General features: G+C 47.5%; 1 protein-coding gene across 1 annotated transcript in view; it reads right to left on the bottom strand.

The window, feature by feature from the left end:
• The window catches only part of smg6 (SMG6 nonsense mediated mRNA decay factor), a 113619-nt gene extending 92743 nt beyond the window's left edge, over positions 1–20876 (bottom strand). Inside the window, exons 1-9 of the mRNA XM_035433727.1 lie at positions 20768–20876; positions 18601–19508; positions 16967–18516; positions 16363–16555; positions 13858–13968; positions 13644–13750; positions 12471–12549; positions 9787–9897; positions 2821–3027 (exon numbers count right to left, since the gene is read on the bottom strand). Coding sequence (XP_035289618.1) covers positions 2821–3027; positions 9787–9897; positions 12471–12549; positions 13644–13750; positions 13858–13968; positions 16363–16555; positions 16967–18516; positions 18601–19508; positions 20768–20858 — 3357 coding nt within the window. The 5' untranslated portion in view covers positions 20859–20876. The remainder of the gene's footprint in view (positions 1–2820; positions 3028–9786; positions 9898–12470; positions 12550–13643; positions 13751–13857; positions 13969–16362; positions 16556–16966; positions 18517–18600; positions 19509–20767) is intronic.
• Positions 20877–21525: the final 649 nt, after the last annotated feature.

Genomic DNA, 21525 nt, shown 5'->3' with positions numbered 1-21525 from the left:
TGTGACGGGCACCTCTCTTAAGCAACCGTCTCCCCCATTTCCTTCTGAAGTGCAGCGGACCAGGAGAGCTCCCGTTTCCAGGAACGAGAGGGACACACATGCTGGTGGACACACGGAGCTTTTTCACCGAATTCTTCTACATCATTTCCTGGCTTCTGCTGTAACGGTAACCCTCGTCATCACAGTTAGCGACCAGAAACAACTCTACAGTGGGGCAAGGCCTCCGCTTGAGTTTCTTTGCTTACATATTAAGCAATGGCTGCCCGCATACTTAAGAAATATAAACTTTCTCACAATAACATCATTTATCTTGTTAAACAAGGCTGGGGTTTCTAACTTTTTTAAAGGGAAATAATTAGGGTTTGTTCCTTCTATAGCTGTCCCTGTGTGTGTGTGCATGTGCGTGTGTGTATGTGACGGTGCGTGTCGAGTGTGTGTAGGTGCATGTGTGTGTGTATGTGATGGTGCGTGTCGAGTGTGTGTAGGTGTGTGTGTGTGTATGTGACGGTGCGTGTCAAGTGTGTGTAGGTGTGTGTGTGTGTGTGTATATACATCTGTACACAGTGGAATTACGACACACTTGACACACTAAAAGCTCTGCCGGAGCAGGTACGTGACAGGCGGAAGGTACACTGGGTATCAGGGGGTTCTGATCTGAGGCCACCGCAGAGCAGATCTGCACGCAGCCTAAAAAAAGAGTCCGGCAGCATCTCAAACTGCCACACCTCTCAAAATGTCAAAATGAACGGGGGGCGGGTGCACGAGCTGCCAAGCGCTGTGGTGCTGGAGAACTTTAAGTACGCTAATGGCCGTTAGCAAAAATCAAAAAAAAAAATCTAACTTCAGCAGTACCCAGCTGAAGCATTTGTACAGGAGAGCATGTGACACTGGTGAAATGAAAACAAGAGTCAGACAGGAGAAGTGCTTCTTCTTCTTAGCTTCTTCTCTCAAGAAGAGCAGACCACAGCAGCCAGCGTCTTAAGGTCCTGACCTTGTAGTCTACTGAACAAATGGTGTCAAAAGGGGAAAGAAATTTGCGCGACTCGTGAGAGCGCGTGTGGCTTCCCCTTTGGTCCCCGTGCGCAGTGGGTAGAGACAAGGCCAAGTGCTTTATGAGCTGGGCCCCACAGAACTGACCACATTCCCACTGTCGGTCTGATGGGGACGTGACTGCAGCCATGCAGCAGGGCCCACATGGCACACACACACACGCACGCACGCACGCACGCACGCACACACACACACACAGAGTCCTGTACTGCTATCTTTATCAGGACTTCCCATTGACTACATTCATTCCGTAACCTCTAACCCTAACCCCAAGCACTACATGCCTAACCTTAACCCTAACCTTAACCTAATTGTAACCCTAACCCTAAGTCCTAATCCTAATACAGCCTCTTGACCTTGTGGGGCCCAGCAAAAGGTCCCCACAAAGATAAATTTCTTTCTATCCTTGTGAGGACATTTGGTTCCTACAAAGATAGTATTACAAGTTCACACGTTACATACACACACACACACACAAACACACTACATACACACATACATACATACACACACACACAAACACATGCGTTACATATACACACGCACACATGCACGCACGTCTCACACACATTACATACACACACGTTACATACAGTATACACATACACACACGTTATATATACACACACACTCACGTTACATATACACATACACATATACAAACACAAAAACATACACACACAAATACACACACACACACCCAGCTCACAATGCTGCCTGCTGTACATGCACACTCTGCTCTCCTGCATCACGCCAGGCTCGGCCGCAGAGAACAGAGAAATGATAACGATGATGCTGACGGTGATAATGACCAAGAACACCCACAGCTGCTGCTCCATTCCTAAGGCTGTCCTTGTTTTCTTCAAAAACCAGGCGGCGGCCTTATTACCATAAAGCTGAGGTCCTGGGCTGCCCTCTACAAACCAACCCACAGCGTGTGCGGTGAGAAGAGAGGATAAGTGCCACTAATGTCTCTCTTTCTCTCTCTTTCATTTCTGCTTCACAGGTTCACAGGCCAGGATCACTGGAATCGTAGGTATATCACGCTATCATCCGCCAATGAAACAACAGACAATCATGACCTCACCTCACTGGTCAAAACAGAGAAGAGCTCCAGAAGTCTCAAGAGTACAGGCCTTCAGGCGATTGGTGGATATCTCTTCCCACATAACTACTTGCTCAGTGATCCGGAAAGTGCGGCCAGACAGTATTCGCCCATCACTGTTGCCTGTGTGTTCATTACTAACACACTCCATGGCTGGTGGAGCCCCTCTCTTATTGACCAGTTGGGTTGGGTGACTGGCTGCTGGGGACCGTGTGAGTACCGAGCAGCCCCACAGGGGACCGCACACCTGGCTCTGCCGTTACCCGGGGATGGCAGGGTTTCACTGAGCCGGGATGACAGACTCTCAGTGTGCACCGCCGCCCCCTGCTGTGCGGGAGGCCGCCCAGACGGCTCGCCCACTGAGCTGCACGCGAGGGGTCTTCCCCCGACTCCCGTCTGTGCGAGCGCTGCGGCACACTGACCGCTGGTGGGTGACACGCGCTTGTCCGAGCGCTACCGAGACTGCAGTGAGCGCCGCAGCAGGAGGATAAAAGGGCCGATTTCTGTCTGTTTGTTTTAAAGCAGGTCACCCAACCTGATTTCATTGCACATTGCTCAGCAATGGGAAGTGTTCCTCAAACACACAACGCAGTAAGTACGCAGTAAGTGCGCCGGGCGACCAAACCTAAGCGGGTGATTGGCTGGGAGGGGTGTCCGTTACTCACGTCGCTGGCGCTGAGAGCCCCCAGCTCTCCGTCCTGCTCCGAGTCCCGCCCCGACTCGCTCCCGGTGCGGGACGCGTTCCCTGTGGGTCCGCTGGGGCGTATCCAGATCTCCACCCGCGCCGCCTCCTCCCCGCGCCCCGTGCCGCTCCTGGGGCCCCGGGAACCGCCCTCCGAGTCCCGCTGCTGACGGCGGTCCAGCTGCTCAACCTGGAACACAAACAGGCCCGAGAGGGCGGGGTCTCAGGGCTCTCTTCCTCCAGCAAGTGCGCCTTAGCTTTGGGGAAGTTCAGCTTCAATTACACACAAAATAAACAGGCCCGTTCTGTCTAAAACACTGTCTGCGTGGCACTCTCCTTCCCCAATTTCCTACTCCTCTGACCATTTCCCCTTTCTCATTCAGAAAGCACCCCCTATTACTAGCATAGCTAAAGCTTGTTGCCTTGTTACCCATGTGAAAATCCTGTGTTCCTCTCAGCTGATCAGCGATGGTGCTGGCCTACCAACCTTCAGTGCCACTGGGATGGCCGTGAGCAAAGCCAAGCATGCTCCTCTCTGACCTAATGAGGTCAGCAGTATCCGGCTTCGGTGCTGAACATTCTCTCCTGTCGTCTGCTGCCAAGAGCGCAAAAGCTCTCTTTATGCCCGATGACGACACGCCACCACTGCAAGCACATCAGCTATCGGCAGAGTAATCTTTCAGAAATGGGATTTCCAACTCATCTGAACTCTGTTGTTTCACTCGTCAACTTTGTATGATGTGGTTATACTACAGATGCTCAAAAAGGTGTATTTGCAGACACACATCAGAAGAAGTCTGTCCACATGTCCCATACATATGGCACTTACACATATTACACTGCTGTAACTCTAGAGGAAGTGTGCATGAATATCAAAACAGCCATTCTCAGGCCTCACACAGTGTCCTCAGCTGCACTGGGGAATCACCTGGTCCCTCTAGCCAGGTCTATGCCACCGCTGGTCTGATTGAAGACTTTGATTATCTATGGCAGAGGTGGGTAATAACGTTTTACAAGTGCCCCACAAATACTTAAGCAGACTGACTCAGAAGGACTATAAACACCCCCCACACACAAGCACGAACGCACATATGCACACACGCACTAAGCACATGTACCCATCCACCTTTAGCTATGAATATACATAGCCAGGCGTATTTCTTGCTAGCAATTTAGCAAACGTTACCTGCGGCCAGTATGATGTGCTAAGTTAAGTTAACCAACTTCAACCTCCAGGTCACTAACAAATGCCCGCAGGCATACTATGAATACATGCAGCAAAAACAAATGCTTACGTAGACTCTAGTTAGATTCACTGTGGTCAGATTAAGACAAAAATAGGATGTTAGATACCACTACAACATTGCAATGAACTGACCTACAATATCATTACGCAACTTTCCATGGGAAATACTTGTTTTGCACCTCGCTATCCAATGATTGCTTGTGGCAGCTGTAAGAGCTGAGTGCTCACTAATTTGATGGAGACGAATGCACGGTGAGACAGTCAATGTAGCTTTAGCTAGCGTCTTCTGGAAAATACACACATTTGACCTGGCAATAAAATTGTGCCAATTGAACACTTGCGTAACTTGCACTTGAGTAGTTTTTTGAACAGATACTTTCTCAGAAATCATTTTTAGGAGGTATTCTTTTAATTTTGCTTTGATTTTGTTTTACATCAAAGTAACAATAGTTGTACTTGAGTACAATTTTTGAGTGCTCTACCCACCTCTGCTTGCAGGGAAAACTTTCTGTAATATAATTTTTTTTAAATGTTCTTAGTACTGCAACATTTACTGTAGCAGGTAGAGGTCAATTCATGTGGATTATTTTTAAACCAAGAATCAAGAATCAGAACGCAATCACTAAAATGTGAGATGGGTGGAGTGTTGCATTCTGGACAGCTCAAGTACTGACTTTAATTGCAGGAAACATATAAGAACACAGTACAGTGCAAAGCTGTCTCTTCAGCTCAAATAAGATGGCTGTTTCTGCAAACTGCACTGTAAGCCCAGTGCTGCCCACCTGACACTTTACAGCAACAGGCTCCGTATTAGTCATCATCCATCAAGCGATGAATCTATCAGGCAGTGCCTCTAAACATGGCAAATCCCTCCATTACTAGTAAGCTACCTTCCAAGTATTCTTTTTCAAATTTGTATGCAAGTACGGAATTTGAAGCAACGTGCATGTTAATCAGATTATCAAACATAGATAAATCTACTAGCTGACTATCAAAATAACCAGCATGCACAACTTGACAGAATGTTTGTTCTAACCATGATAAGCCAGTCTTGGTAAGCCAGCCAGCAAAGCCATTCACTGTAACAATGGGTGCAGTTTAAGAATAGTGATGACTAAGATCATCTTTTTTTAAAGGAACATGACCCACAGGAATTTAAGTCTGCGTTACAACCAATGTCCTCAGAGGCACTGGGTTTAGTACAATAACCTGACTAATTATACAATTAGTGGATAATTTGGACCTTCATAAAGTAATTAATTTCCTAACACACGGAGAGGAAAGAAAGTAAACATACAGCAAGCTCCATAGTGTTTGTGACAAAGACATAATTTCTCTTGATTTGGCTTTGCACTGTACAATTTTATATACTGTACAATTTCTGGGCACCATAAGGTTTGGGATATACTGTCGCATATCCTTTGCATGCATGACTGCTTGAAGTCTGTGACCCCCAGACATCACCACGTGCTGAATATGACCCATTTGTCCCAAACTGTCCTGAAATGGGGGGACAATGAATAAAAAGGGCTGTAATGTATAGTGTGAACCCAAAATGTATAAAATGCCTTTTAATCAAAGCTGAGAATCTGCACTTTAACTGCATGTGAATTATTCGCTAACAAATCTAAAACTGTGGCATACAGAGCCAAAAAAAATAAACGCCTTTCTCCAAAACATTATGGAGCTCACTGTCGATACAATGACCAGCGTACGAAAATAAACATAGATGGAATGACCAGTACCCACCTGCACGTACACAGATTCGACATATTCTGCAGTTTGCAATTGTTCCATATAACTGCACAAAACAACAATAGATCAATATTTACAATAAAAACAACCTAAAGCCTTATTGTGCCGAGACCAAAACCCCTGCAGAACAGCTGAGGCAGACGTACGTGCTGTGGGCTACTGGTGCACATACAGAAACTACAGAGGAACGGCTCCAGTCAGCTGACGACATGTCCGTGGTCACAGAAGACTTACGAGAGCACTGACAATCACGTTTAGCATGTCTTCACTGTTTTTCAAGGAAAATGACGCTTAATTACAGGACAGTAGCCCTTGCTGTTGTAAACCATTGTTCGGTTGCAGATGGGATGAAGAAATGCCAGGTGAATTTCAACGATGCGACTGCATTCGTCAGAAACAACGCAGGTTGCTTGTTAAAAGAAGGAAACCCTCAAAGGCTTGATGTCAAATGCAGGCCGTTTAACCTGCAGTGGCCACACTGTGGCACTGACTAGTGGCTCATGGCCAAGCGATTGCTCCAAAGCTGGGTAACTCGAGCGACTCCTTACAAGGGTTTTAAAGCACAGGCCAAGCAGAAACACTGCACATCACTTAGGAGGAAGGGAGCAGTAAGGGAGCACGGTCAGACCGACCAACACAACTCCTGCCCGAGCCGCGCAAAGCAAGATGGCCGACATTCTGCCGTGTCACACCAGGACTTCTCAGGACTTCAATTTCCATCCCAAAATTTGCAGACACGGAGATGGACAACTAACAAAATAATGCCACACTGGCAGGGCTCAGGGAATTTGCTGCAGGCGAGACAAGGGTTTAAGGGCAGAGCATCAACACCTTCAGGGTAGCTGCAAAGCATATCTGACAGCATATCACAACCACACTGCACTCCAAAAAGAAACCACATTTCTTTCAACCTGCAAACAAATTTCGGTTTCTGGCCCCAAGCAACTCTGTCAAGACTCGATTCCAGAATTTTACAAATTTACTGCTCTTGTCCATTTGTAATTCATCAGTTAGATTATTTTTAGAAGACAACAGCCAATATGACACAAAGATTGAAATTAGAATATGGCATGGATAACACTGCAGTGCACCAGCCAATAGTAATACGCTATATTATGTTGACATAACATAACATAAGACTGCACTTTAATCATAAGTTATATTAATTGTTTTATTTCAGAACTAATGAGGAAAAACAAAACAAATTGTCCCGCTATCAGAGGTGTAAAGCACAGGGGTCAGAATGTAAAAGACCTCCCATGTGTTTCTTGATCACTCAAAGACTCCGTAACTCTTACTTTGCGCAATGTGAATATGTATCCGTTTCACTGGATATGTGGCCCTGGGCTCACAAGCAAAAGGGGTGTGGCCAGTCCCACAGTACATCAGGGGATTTGATTACATCAGTATATTTGGCTTCAGTTAGATAATATAAATAAGTACAATCTTGAAACATACAATAAACATTATATAGTTGTAAAGCTGGAAATTATTAATAACTGAAATGCTGATATTAACCTACGTTTTCTTAATAAATAAAATAATAAAATAAGTGCCATGGGGTAGACTAGCATCTTACAGCAAATTCATTGTGGAATGGAGAAGGATATTCCCCCACTTTGGAACTGGTGCCTTGATTTGTAATGTGCGTACCTAAATAAAAGCGAGCGAAGATACTTTTCAGGCCATCAGCGTAGTAACACTCTCAGGGTCCAGGCCAGTCTTACAGACAGCATCAGTCACCCTAGGAACTGAACACATGTGGACGCTACGCTAGTATCTCAGCGCTCTGCCAGTGGGAATAACTGTGGGGCGCGTCCCTGTCCTCTCCCCGCACCGCGGCCGACCTCTGACCTCCGGGCGACCTCGTCCTGACCTCTGGCTGATCCCCTCTTCCGCAGCTGTTTCCTGAGTGGATACGTCGCTGGGAGGCTTCGCAGCATGCTCTTCCCTCACTTCCAGCCAGCCGACGCTGGTCTTAATCAGAACCTTTCGTAATCCTCAATCGACTTGTTCCATTTTCTTGTCCGTCTATGATTAAGGCTTACAATAAACAGGGAGTGGGCCGGACATTTATTTCGACAGACGGCGGTACTGACTAAACGTTTTCGCTCGGAATGCATTCGTTCAAGGTGTCTTATGAGGACACGCGAAGCACTCCAAGCTCCACAGCTGGGCTATTCAACAGGCGGGCTCTGGGGCCAAATACAGCCCAGTGCAGACACAGCCTTGGCCCCTTTGATCATTGAGAAAAATACATTACTCCCACGCATGAAAATGTTTAACTTAATTCCAGGTAAGCTTCTGCACTGCGTCAGCATACCTCATAATAATTACAGAATATTAATCGGAAGTTCGTTAATATTTAAGACGACATCCAGTTTGTTTACGCACAGTACATCTTGCTCATGGTTTGCTCCTACTTGGCCCCTTTGCATGGTTTTTTAAAAAAGTGATCTGTCCCCCATGACGGCAACCGTTGAAAGGCCCTGCTCTACACTAACGGAAAGTTTGAGTTTTAGTCTGGTTCCTGAATTAAGCAACACCGTTAGCCCGCTAGGGCTCTTTCAGCATGGAGTCGAGCGTGTCACGAAGAAGGCGTAGCAGAACAGAACGGCAGGAACGGTAGCGTAGCATCACGTTTGCAGTGCTGATCTGGCACGCCACAAAACCACCAGCGTTCAGCAGGGGGACACGTGAGAGAAGAGGGCCATCAGACAATAAGACACAGCAAAGGGGAAAAGGAAAGAGAGCGTCTACAACTGCCACGTGCTGACAATGGACTGCACCAGAATCACAAGTTTGGTGACATGCGTATATTGTGCTTGATTGTGTATACTTGTTTTACATATAAAGTTACATACACAATTACATATAAACTAGTTTTACATAAACATATCATATGTTTTACAAAAATAAAAAGACGTCCATCTTCTAATGTTAACGCATTATTCAGCTGCATAACGTCACAACAGCCTGATAGATTATGCTAAGCCTTAAGGGCCGTAGTCCCACAAAAATCTCTTAAAAGAAGTGAATAAACTGTATAATCTGTTTCCATGACGACAGAACTTCAGCGTTAAGCTTTGCGTTACGAAACGGCCCAGCTGTGTTCAGTTAGCTAGGTGTGGCAGCGAGAGCAGTGGGACTAGGGGGTTTATCTGACTGAATGGACGTAGCATCTCAAACAAACCAAATAAGTGTGTGGATTTGTTCCAGTGGCACATTTGTTTACCATTTTTCTCCTCTCCATTTCATTTCAATTGTTAGCCTCCTTTTCTCGGTTCTCTCAAAACAGCGAATATAAACAAAGACGTGATGAACAAAACGATGCTTTGTTGAATCAGCTGGCAACTTGACTGGACTTACTAAGTGATTCTGAAGAATATGGCACATTAAAACACATCCCTGTTGGTGCACTGAAACGCCAGGCAATGGTAGTGTGTGGCAATGAAAACCAGGGCTCCAGGAACATGGAAGATTTTACTCAATGACTAAATGCTGATTGAACAACTTCCACAGAAATACTCCCCAGGAACAACCATTAAGAACAAACCACTACAGACATACTGCACCTAGACGGCCATGGCAGTCTGTATGACCATTTGGCTTTTGGGGAATTGGATCACAAATAAATTGATATATATATATATATATATATATATATATATATATATATATATGTGTACATATATATGATATATAAATATGATATATAAAGATGTTTTCATCATACACTTACATGATTTAAAATTTTCTTAAATATGTAATGTGCAATATGAAGGGAAATTCAGTTGCCCCCAATTTACTGTAGAGAACTTAGGGCAAACATTACCCTTAAAGGTTACAGTTAGCACAGGCCTATCTCATGCCTTCCGTACCAAACAGATGGACAGAATAACTGTGCATGACCACATCCACAGATTCCCCTGCCCCTGCTGCTCTGACCTTGCGTTTGGTCTCCTCGAAAAGGCTCATCAGGCTCTCCTTGGCAGTCAGTATGGGGTTACTGGCTGCCAGGCTGCGCATGTAGTAGTACACAGCATCCAGCTTCCGTTTCTGCGGGAGAACCAGAGAGAGAGAGAGAGACAGAGGGAGCGAAGGGGGGGGAGATGGACAGAGGGAGGGAACAGGGGAGTGAGAGAGAGAGAGAGAGTGAGGGAAGGGGAGAGAGAGAGAGAGAGAAAGAAAGAGAGAGGGAAGGGGAGAGAGAGAGAAAGAGATGGAGGGAGGGAGGGAGGGAAGAGGAGAGAGTAATGGTTAGCAACAGAATTTTAAAAAATAAAAAAAAAGCAAAAAAAGATAATTCATAATAAACAGACAATTCCCAGCTGTGTAGAATTAGGAGAAGTACTTTTGGGAGAGGGACACACAGCACCTCTCCCTGCCCACTATGTCATGGTGTGTCAATGGTGCGGGACAACACATAGCAGCCCACTCAAAGGGCGCAACAGTTACATTGTTTTGGTTATTTTTTCCAGAGCTTTCTGTCCTGAAATAGTCATCACTTACAGGTCCTATAGAAAATACATATGTTTATCACTAATGCCGTTAATATTTTGCTCACTGCAGATTTACATGTTATGTGAATATTTGCTTTGGCATAACTACACCTAGAATATTTGTGATTGTGCCAAATACAACATATTTGAATTTGAAGCTAAGTGTAGGGGGAAGAAGGAGACAGACAGACAGACTTTAGATTTAGAGGAATTAGAGGGAATAATAGGGGGAAGGGGGGGGGGGAGAGAAGGACAGAAAGCGAGGGAGCGGATGAAGGTGGAGGGATGAGTAATCGGTCCAGCGTCTGTGCCGTGTGACCCGGTGCATGCCCAGCTCAGCGGCATGCTGGGACGTGCTCGCAGGGGCGTTCGATAACATCCACGCCAAAAAGGACACTTTGTTTTCTCTCAAAACACACACGATAGGGTCTGCAGTGCTTCTACAAAACTAACGTCTCGTTTTCTCTTCTCCTTGGCTACACTGACACCTAATGGTAAATCGGGCAAAATGCAGTGGTTTCATAGTTGGATCCATGTGACAAAATAAAATTCACATTAATTCCTACAGGTGGGGGCGGGGATGGGGGGTGGGGGGGGGGGGGGGGTGAGGACTCTTGAAATGACGCCGAAGAGTCCTAATCCCCGGCGATCGAAAAGCAATTTAAAATCACGCGGGCAGAGCTTCAAGATATCACAATGGCCCGGGCTCGGCCGAAGCCCTGACCAAAAAGCGTTCATCACAAAGCGCACGCTCCCGTCCCGGCCTCGCCGAGAGAGCCTGGAGGTCTGAGGGACGGGCTGTGTAAAGGCACATCAGTCACGCCGCTGGGTGTTCGGCACATGCTACGCGGCTGCTCCGCCACGCGGCTCGGCCGATTCTCATTCAAATACAGAAAACAGCATCGCGCTCACTGTTTTAACGGGAATACAGACAGACAGATAAAAAAAGGCTAGTGGGCACACACTGTGTTTCACACAATACAGCCGCCAGAGCCTTATTTGGACATTTTTCTGCAAAATCGAGCAGTGGGGGGGTCGATGCTTATACGTGCCAGATAAACAGGAAGGGGATTTAAGTGAGTCAGCAGATGGTCCGTGACAACAAAGTCAAACGCCGTACCAACTTTCCTGCCTTCGGGACGCCAGCAACTGTATAAGCTAACACAAGGACATAAGAACAAGAGGGTCTGAGGACAACATAAGGCCACTCTTCCCAGCTATGGGATAATTTCATCCACAGTATGTCCAGCACTCTGTCAAACCTGGTCTAGAACATTCCACGGCACACACTACCGCTTCAAATCCCAGTAATAAATAAACGAATCAGGCTCTGGCGTTAAAAACGCTAGTGTAAGTGTAAAATTGACCCTGTTCCAATTCCACCTAGTGGCCTCTGCGGACAGAGCCCGGCTTAAAGCAGCTTTTGTAATCCGCTGGATTAGTCCCTTTTATAAATGTAAGGACCTCAATCAAATCCTCTGTGTCTCTCTTTACTGAGAACAGAAAGATGTTTGTTTATATCCATTCCAGGCCCTGTCATCTCTTTCCTGGGTAAAAAAGGCGTACAAATGGATAAATGCACCGCCGATGATATATCCAATCCAGTACATAATATGGCATGGATCCTGAGCCCCGGCCAAAGACTCAGACTAAAGAAACCAGGTGAGGTGAGGTGAGGGTGAGGGTGAAGCAGCAGCTTCAATGGATGGACTAAGTGCTGACTAACAGCAAAAACCAGCGCACCCCGTGGCTCTCCAGGACCAGGGTTAGGGACCACTGCAACACGCCCATCATAAGGCCAAACATAAACACCCATCTCGAACCAAGTAGGTGATGGATACAATTAAGTTTCAGTTAAAAGAGAAAGTGAACAAACAAAAAGAGAGGAGAGAGGAAAGGAGAGAGGAATCCCTTCTGGGAAAAAGAAAAAATAAGCTTGAACATTTTTAGGAATAATCAACAAAAAAAGTGCAATAAAATTTTAGGAATAATCAACAAGTGACAGCATCAGAGATTGACAGCTTTTGCCTCTTCCAATTTCCTGGCCAGCCAAGATGTCTGACCTTGAATTTAACTCCCACTCACCCTGCCATACCACAGGTTCCCGACAGGGGGCGCTGACAGACTCACCGTGTACACCGCCAGCAGAGCCAGCTGGTTGTAGGGTCGGCCATTCTTGGGCGCTATCTGCTGTGCTTTCAGGTACCAGCTGCAGGGAGAGAGAGGGACACGGGAGATGAGTCAAAAGGATGAGTCATCACTAACGTGAGATACATGAAAATGAGCGCCAGGGCTACGAGGAGGAGAACCGCCATTAGCGCTCACGTTCCTCATCCTCAGCGCGGACAGCGAGTTTACCTACCGTGTGTCATCCCTCACCCGGTAAAATACTGCTAAATGACCGTGATAACTGAGAGAACAGAGAACGGGATTCAGTGGGAGAAAGCCTCCACCTCAGACCGCAGACCTCATTTTCAAGTGTCATTTTCATTTTAAAATGGCCCTACTCAGGCCAAATCATTGTTTACAAGCGAAATGCGCTCGCTGCAAAGGATGAAATTAGGGGTGTGCTGAAAAGCCTAATCTTGCTGCTGTTCGCATTCAGGAGTCGCCCCGCAATCACGCCTGCAGACGGTCAGAGCGAGCGGCCTGCTCCTGGGTGCGCTGCCAACGGTAATCCAGAGTAATAAAAGGCCATTAGAAGGCACTCCGGGGCAAGAGTCAGCCTCGGCGTGGCTCTCCCAAGGCGCTGGGGTCGTGCTATAGGGTGCTGAAAGAGAACGAGTGAATCGAGCCGGCAGCGTTCCAGATCCACAGGTAAATACAAATACATTTCAACTGGCTGGATTTAATAGCTTATTCAGTTTGCAATTTTCCAGTTCAAATTGCCAAAGCAGCCAAGCCAGGAAGCTCAACTGGGTCTGGTGCTCAGTCACTGAAGATCAGGTGAGGTATTTGAATGCAGCCACTTTCAGTATCTCCAACAGCACAATTGTAGAAGGAGAAGAAGCATACCGCTCACTGATGACAACTGGTAGACTCAGAGTTCCTGGCACAAGGTTGAAAGGAACTAATGCAGCAGAACTCAAATTAAACTCCCCCTACCCTGGGTAGAACAAAGTCAATCCACCGCGCCGCTCTCAAACGATGTTCGCAGCCAGGGCTGGAACGTGTGATCTTTATGCAAGGAGACCTTGTCTGCACTTTAACCAGCAGAGTATTTGGCAGCTCATGAACCCAGTGACTCTTTCAACGCCTGCGAACAGAATCATTTGCATGAGGTGAGCGGGCGAGTGAACTCACCTGCGAGCCTTGCCGTAGTTGGCGGAGTCGCTGGCCTGCTCGCGGTACCTGGCGATGTCGCCCTGACAGATCATACACCTCTGAGCGCTGATCAGGGCGTACTTCACCTGCATGGGTACACAGCACACAAGGCTACGTTATCTCCACGAGACGCCCATGGGTGTAAATGCCCACTCCGTGTGCTTTGGGGAGGTCTGGAGCATGATGCGCGTACCGTCTTGCGTAATGGGCGTGCGCGTATGGCCAGGCCGTCCATGTAGTCCTCCAGCTTGAAATGGAACACGGTCTGCAGTTTCTGCAGCAGTGCGTCAAAGAACACAGCCCCCTAGGAAACAGAGTTTGAACGAAGATAGTTCCTTATTTAAAACCGTTAGCACAGGAATGAACTTAACAGTCACACAGATAATTTGGTAAATTAATGATTATTTCATATGGACAGATACACTATTTAAAATAACGTGATCCTTATATCTTAATATTTGCAGCTTATGATAATTTCCAATGCTTGTCCCTAGAGGGGCGTTTGGTAAAAATTACATAAAATATACTACAAACAGTACCTGAAAGACAACGGAGTACCATTAGATTTGTTTTTGAAGGCCAGGGAGCGTTGGAAATGTGCAATTATCAAATAAACAGTATTAGGTAACACCAATAGCCTTTAAACTAGAGCCCGACGATATATCGGTGTGGCCGATATATCGGCAATTATTTGACTTTTTTTGACAACATCGGGATCGGTAGTTATGCAGCCGATGTGTCCCGATTTTTAAATAAATATAATAAACAAAAAAAAAAAAACATTGATTATTTATCTGTACTTGTCTGTTCGAACGTTGTAATTGCTATTTACTAGAATTATCCAGTAGAGGGAGCTCTAATACAAGTGTGAACTGCAGCAGCTGACGCGCTACTTCTGTAATAAGACGTTTGTCACTCGTGCCTCATCCAATATTCTCCACTGCCAGACTTGTCTGCACAGATTCGATTACCGCAATAAAGGTATGTATATTTAGTGAAAGTTTTTAATTAAATGCGTTTATACGACCGAGCTAACTTATTTGGTTCACTTTAGCAAGCTAGCTGGCTAGCAAGCCTTTATGAAGTGGCAGTGAGCACATAAGCAGCGTAGGATCTACATTTCCAGAGGACATCGCTGTATTCTAAAATAAATAACCAGCCAAAATAAAATGGTGATTGAATGCATCACACATTTGTTTTTTTTATCTGAGATAATGATATTAGCTACTATATGATGCTGTGTCAATAGCCAACGCATTATTGCAAGCGAGTGTGTCATCTAGTCACGCGTCATCGTAGCAAGTTAACCAGACTGTAAAAACGCCGATAAAACACTTCTAACCTGGATAATTTTAAGCCATGTTGTCTAGCTTTGTCGTGATAACATGAGAGAAGGATTGCTGTTGGAGAAGTGAATCAACTAACAGTTAGCGCGGGTAACCTGCACGAAAGCGCATTGTAGTTTTTTTCACGTATTTCATCCAGGCAATTCAATTTAATCTAACGTTACACTTGATTCACTCTTTAGCTCCGCTAGATAATGTCTTACTCTTTGAGATCATGTAGTAGAAATAAAATAAGAAAATATAATTCATTTAACTTACTGAGAATATATAATAAGAAATAATGAGCCTGTGTAAATAGCTAATGCGTTATTGCGAGCGAGTGTGTCATCTAGTCACGCGTCAGAGCGCATTGTAGTTATTTTCACCACCGAATTCTTACGGACAGGGAAGCTCGCTAGGTAAAGTCTTACTCTTTGAGATCATGTAGTAGGAATAAAATAAGAAAATGTAATTAATTTACTGAGAATAGATACTAAGAGATAATAATAACAAATTAATAACAACAATAATAATAATATTCATAAAAATACATGTTTGAAACTGGAAAACTGATTTTTTTAAATTAATTTTTTATAGATGGTTGGAAAAGAAAGGAGTAAAAGCAAGGTGTGGAGTTATTTTGATTTCACATACTTAATGATGGTGTTAATATATATATATTTAATTTAATATCATCTTTTACATTTTTTATCTAAAAAGTTATTTGTGTGTTTATTTTTATTTTTATTTGTTTGCTTATAAGTTAAATGTTCTTAAATATAGAAACTTTAATAAAAGTTCCTCAAATCGATTTGAAAATTTTGCACTTTTTGACAAAATATCAGTCAAAACATCGGTAATCGGTGGGCTAGGACTCTCCAAAATCGGGATTGGCATCGGACCCAAAAATCTGGCATCGGTCGGGCTCTACTTTAAACGCTCATTTTAAACACCCCTGAATGCGGCAATAACCAAAATTGCACTTTAAAAGCAAATTTAGACAAAATACTAAGAAAAGGTCGTTTAAAGCACATTGACTGATTCACGCTCAAAAGTGACTGACTTTGGATAGCAAATCAACTGAAGCTCAAATTTCCTAGTTACAGCAGGTATACATATAGTTTACCTTTCTTAAACAACCGACATCATTAATACCTGAGTTGCAAGTTGCTCAACAAATTACAAAACATTACACAAACTCCTCGGACACCGAACAAAGTAAAGAGAAAGGGAACAAGCTCAAGACGTTGGGGTCTTTTTCTCTCTGTGTGCGTGTAAGCGGACTGCTCCACTGCAGACCGAGCGCTCAGCCTGAACTCCGGCGTGGGAGGGCTGGACTGGAGCCCACGCTAGCGGCAGTGACGCGGCTCTACCTCATCCAGCAGCGTGAGCAGCATGTTCCTGATCCTGGGGGCGGTGTCCGCCGCCGGGTCCTTCAGAAGCTGCCGGAAGCGCTCGATCACCTGGTAGAACACGTTCTTCCACAGAGCCTGGTCCAGATTCTGCGAGTCCGAGAACTCGATGTCCGTCAGAATGACTCGCTCGTACAGAGACAGGAGCTCAGCCCTGCAGCCGGGCGGACAGACAGACGGACGGAGGTAAATGGTGACAGGCTAACACGTTTAAAACAGGGTGCCGCATTACTCAAAAACAACCATATTATGCATACATAAAAGGCAGTAATAAATATGAATGAAATATGTTTCACACATACGTACAGTGAAATACAAAGTATTACGCGACATGGTTGGAGAAATGGCATTTTCCATTAAAGCATTCCTCTGTGTATATACTTTCTGGGTAACAATGTGAATGTAGAAATGAATGTGTGTGTTTGCGCACAACTTTTCATGTTTATGTGCACGAGAGTGTTTCTGTGTGTGTACATGTTTGAGTGAGTTACTGTGTGTAAATTTGCTAGTGTATGTGTGTGCAAATGAGCATGTGTCAATCAGAGGCCTGGCTGGCTCCTCCCACCTGAGATGAGTCATCCTGTCCAGTCCCTCCGGGCTCAGCCTATCACGGGACAGCAGGTTGCTGAGCTGCAGCTCCTGACTGTCAGCCACACGGAGCAGCTTGACCAGCTCGCTCCGGGCCTGCACCTCCATCTCCTCTGGGGTCAGCGGGCTCGTGGCCGGGGGGTAGCCCTGGGAGCCGGGAGCCTGGCCAAACCCAGCATAGTAGGAGGCTGTGGCCGGGCCAGGATAGATGCCATTGGTGCTGGGTATCTGGTAGGGGAGGTGGTATGGGTACGGGTAGCGACTAGAGGCATTAGACGCCATTGGGTAGCAATACGGGTTGTCCGAATTTTGAAACTTGTAGAAGGCCATGGCCGCTGCGTTCATGGCAACAGCTTGCTGGGAACCAGGGAAGTTTTGGAAGGGGTCCCCCTGGCGGACGGGAGGACTCCCTGCGGCTTCGTCGTCAGTGTCCAGGAAGTGCAGCTGGCCGTAGCCTCCCTGCTGCAGGTGCGGCGACTGCTGGAACTGCTGGCCGCGCGTCAGGGCCGGCTTCTGGTCGGGGTTGTTTGGGTCCCACAGCCTCCTGAGGGCTCCCCCACGACCTCCCCTGGCCCTGCCCTGACCGACCCCGCCCCTGGCTCCGCCCACCAGCAGCCTGGGCCCGGGCTCCGGGGACGCGGTGATGTTAGTGTGGGCGGGCAGTATGAGGATGCCCCGCCCCCGGCCCCTAGGCCCCGCCTCCGCTCTCCGGTGCGGGTCGTCTGAGGACTCGTGGGAGGCGGCCGAAGGCTTGTCGAAGGACACCCTCAGGATCCCGCCGACCGCGTTCTTCGGGGCGGGGCCTCCTCTGTGAGCGCGGCCCTCTCTGGGCCTCCTGTCGGGGCTCCAGTCCTCCTCCCCGAACCGGTCCCTCTCGCTGGCGGCCCTCCTCCTGCCCCCCTGCCGGCCCGTCTCGCACTCCTCCAGAGAGTCTGTGGAGGAGAAGTCTCTCACCGCTCTCCTGTTTTGCTGGGGTTGGGGTCCTCTCCCCCAGTCCTCTCTGCGTTCCCCTCTGTCCTTCCCCGACGACCCAGGCCAGGAACCCACGCCCTTTCCCCCTGGACCCCGGTCCGCGGGGCCGTCCATGCTGGTGCCGCTGCTGGCCGAGCTGGTGCTGTAGGTCCGCGGCCGCCGTTTGTCCGACTTGGAGTAGCGTTTGGAGGCCAGGCTGGCCTTACTGCCGAGCTGGGGCCTGCCTCTCGCCTCCTGGGCCTGCTCTGTCTCCCCTGGCCTGTTTCTCACCCTGTATCTGTCCCCGTCCCTTTCTTTGGGCCGGTCTCTGTCCCCATCCCTTTCTTTGGGCCGGTCTCTGTCCTTGGGTGTCTCTCGTTCCCTCTCTCTCTCTCTGACCCCTCCTGCGTCCCTCGCTCTCTCTCTGTCCCTCTCTCGCTCGTCCTCCTGTTCCGCCGTCTCCCTCTCCCCCGCGCCCCTGGCCCTCTCCCCTCCTCCGCTCCTCCTCTTTGGCTCCCGGTCCGCCTCCCTCTCTCCTCCCCGGTTCTTCCGACCTCCCCTGCCCTTTCTCTCTGCCTTTTCGGCGTTTTCCTCCCCCCCTTGTGCCCCCCCTCCCCCTGCTCTGTTTCTCTTTCCCTCCATCCCCGCTTTCCTCCTCCTGCCCCCTGCCTCCTCGCCCCCTCCTCCTCCTCTCTTCCCCTCAGCCTCTCCCCCGGCCGGAGCACTGATGCTCAGCCTCTCCACCCTGCCGGAGAGGTTTTCAGCAGCAGTGCTGGACTCCTGTGCAGCGGGCGTATCACAGGGTTCCCTCTTTCCTTTCCCCTGCTCCGCTTTCTGCCCCGGCTTCTTTGCCTCCGCCTCTTTCCCGTCCTTTACCCTTGTTCTGTCCTCCCTCTGTTTTCCCCCGCCAGGATCCTCCCTCTCACCATCATCCTTAAAGGCTTGGCTGACCTTTTTCGGCTCCTCTTTGCCGGAAGCTGTGTCTCTGGCGCCCTGCTGCTGATGCTGTGACCGCCTGCCTCCCGGCTGGTATATCTCGCGGTCGGGCTTGCGAACCCGCCGCGCCGGTTTAGGAGACTGGGACACGCCGACGCTGGCGTTGGCGATGGGGTCAGGGCAGTCCTGCTGCTGGCCGCTCGAGCCCGAGGAGTCGTTCCGCGCGCGGTGAAGGGAATCGTGCCGGCCGCCGAGGTCCGCGCCGGCTTTCGGGGCTCTGGGATTCGCTGAACCGCCGCAGCCTCCGCCGGAAAGCTGGCCGCGGTCAGCGCCGAGGCCCTTGGGAACGGCGGCCAGACAGTTTCCTCGGCTGGCGTCCTGGCAACAGTCGGCGTCTCGGACCCCGGTGTCGGCGCTTCCCTGTTGCGCCTTGGCGTCAGCCTCCATTTTAGCGTCCGCGGCTGGTGGGGAGTCTCCCGCCGTCTCGGGCTGGTCCGGCTTCTGGGGGGCCTGCTTGGCGGCCTCCCCGCCGTCTCTCTGCCGGTGGGTGTGCCCCGGGGTCGGCTGGTAGCGCTGCAGGTCCGGCCGCTTCCCCTCACGCTGCCTCTGGCTCCGCCTCTCGTCTCGCCCGTCTGAAAGGGGGGATGGAGAGCAGAGGAACAGAAGGGGGAAATATGACAAATGGAGGAAAGTTACAATCACAATCACTGAGATCAGCATTAGCACTTAAACACAAGGAGAAGAAACATACCAAAACTTTACCATGTGAATTAAGGACAAAACTAAGTCTCAAACAACCTCAGTCTACCCCTTCATTTACAAAGCTAGTACAACAACATACACTGGGATTAGAAAAACACTGATGACATACAGCAAAATGAAAATGCCCGTTCACAAACTTGTTCACTTAAAACAGATAACGACCGTTCGTGACGTCACTGAACATAGCAGCCTGATAGTCCTTAACAATAGCATTAAAACGGTAAGATTGAAAATGAACAGCTAAACATCTGAATAAGAGTACGTTTAACGTTGATTTCCTGCAATTAAGTGCAACTACATCGAATCATTGATCAAGCTATGCAAGTCATTACTGCAACAGTTACCTTATAACATGGCTAACGCTAGCCGTTTACTAACAAACATTAACGTACTGTTAGTGTTACCTAACAGGTTTCACACGCGCAAGCTACGGTAAAGTAGTCTAAAAAATAGAAAACATGATACTAGCTTTTTGGCTAATAACCCATTAGTTACTGTAGCTAGCCAACTAATTTACTAACTCTCCTAACTAGTCGATGCAAGTTACTAACTTTGTTCAGTGTGCAGACGATAGCCACCTGCTGCCACAACTGCTAATGTCAACTACTTGACAACACGTAGGTATATGAAAATTATAACTAATTAACGGACCTAGAAAGCGAAAGATAGTCAAACGCTCGACAAAGTATATAATGCATGGCTAGTATACGCTAGCTAAACACTTTTATCAGCTAACTTAGGTGAAAACTGGCATTCCTACACCCGGCTAACGCTACGTTAGCTGGTAAGCTAATCTAGGTTGGTGCATTGCTATTTTTTAAAACACGAATTTGGCGCCTCGTCCATTTTGGCCTGTCAGATAACTTGACAGACAAACTGGGGATGCTTTAGCGGTTATGAGACCACAGCAGGGACTGTGAGAGCCGTTTTATTAGAGGTGTGAACTAGGGGGTGCAAGCACGCTGTCATGCTGCGGAGAGGTGGGGACAAGGAGATGGATCGAGGGGGTTCAAAACAAACGCGGGGGAACTCCATTTCGGACTTTGTTTGTGAATACTCTGGCAGCATTTGCGCGTAACCCTGTCGCTGATCCCCTAGGGCTCTCCGGGCACACTAGGGGAACTCTCACCTCTCAAGCTCTCTTCGTGGTTGATCAAGTTCGACGCTCCAGCTCGTAGCTCCGCAGCTGAAATCCGCACTCTATCTAGTTCATCCGCCATCTTCGTCTACATCAATACAAACACATGGTAGCCCAGCAGGGTCAAACATCACGCGCTCGTCGAGAACGCGTTTAGAAAAACAGCAGGCAGAAACTTTCGGGCCTGTTGCTTGTCATTCTGGTTGCAAAAAGGATGAGTCAAACTGAGTGAATGTTTGCAAACTTTACTACGCGCTGCATAAACATCCTAGCTGTAGAAGTGTATGCCTTACAGATTTGTAGAGTACGCACGGCAAACGTTCTCTACATTGTGTTCCTTAAGTACAGGTTAACTGGGTAGTTTGAGAGCACTGAATAAAAAAGTGGAAATGTTCGTTTGTATTGTAAACAAAGTGAAAGTTTGTTTACACAAGCCTAAACATTATATAAGGAACTTAATTTTATCTCATAAATTCTGTGGAAATTAAAAACACAAGAATTAAAAAAATAATGGTAAAAAGGGTTCTCTACCAGATATCCGGCACAATCTGTTGCTTCAAGTTTACTTCCATTTAGCTAGTGTCAGTGCATTATTTTAACCAATAAGAGCATCATAAACTATTACCAGTCCTTTGTGTAACTGTTACGGCACTGAGATTGATGTAGCTACATGAAACAGACTGAGGGTCTCAACAAAAATGGTTGTTGTTTTTTCTTTCAACATGGATGCAATGGAAATTGATTAAAGA

This window comes from Anguilla anguilla, chromosome 9 (assembly GCF_013347855.1).
Source record: "Anguilla anguilla isolate fAngAng1 chromosome 9, fAngAng1.pri, whole genome shotgun sequence".
Classification (NCBI taxonomy): domain Eukaryota; kingdom Metazoa; phylum Chordata; class Actinopteri; order Anguilliformes; family Anguillidae; genus Anguilla; species Anguilla anguilla.
The sequence above is the reverse complement of the archived record's forward strand: the minus strand, read 5'-3'. Positions and strand labels throughout refer to the sequence as shown.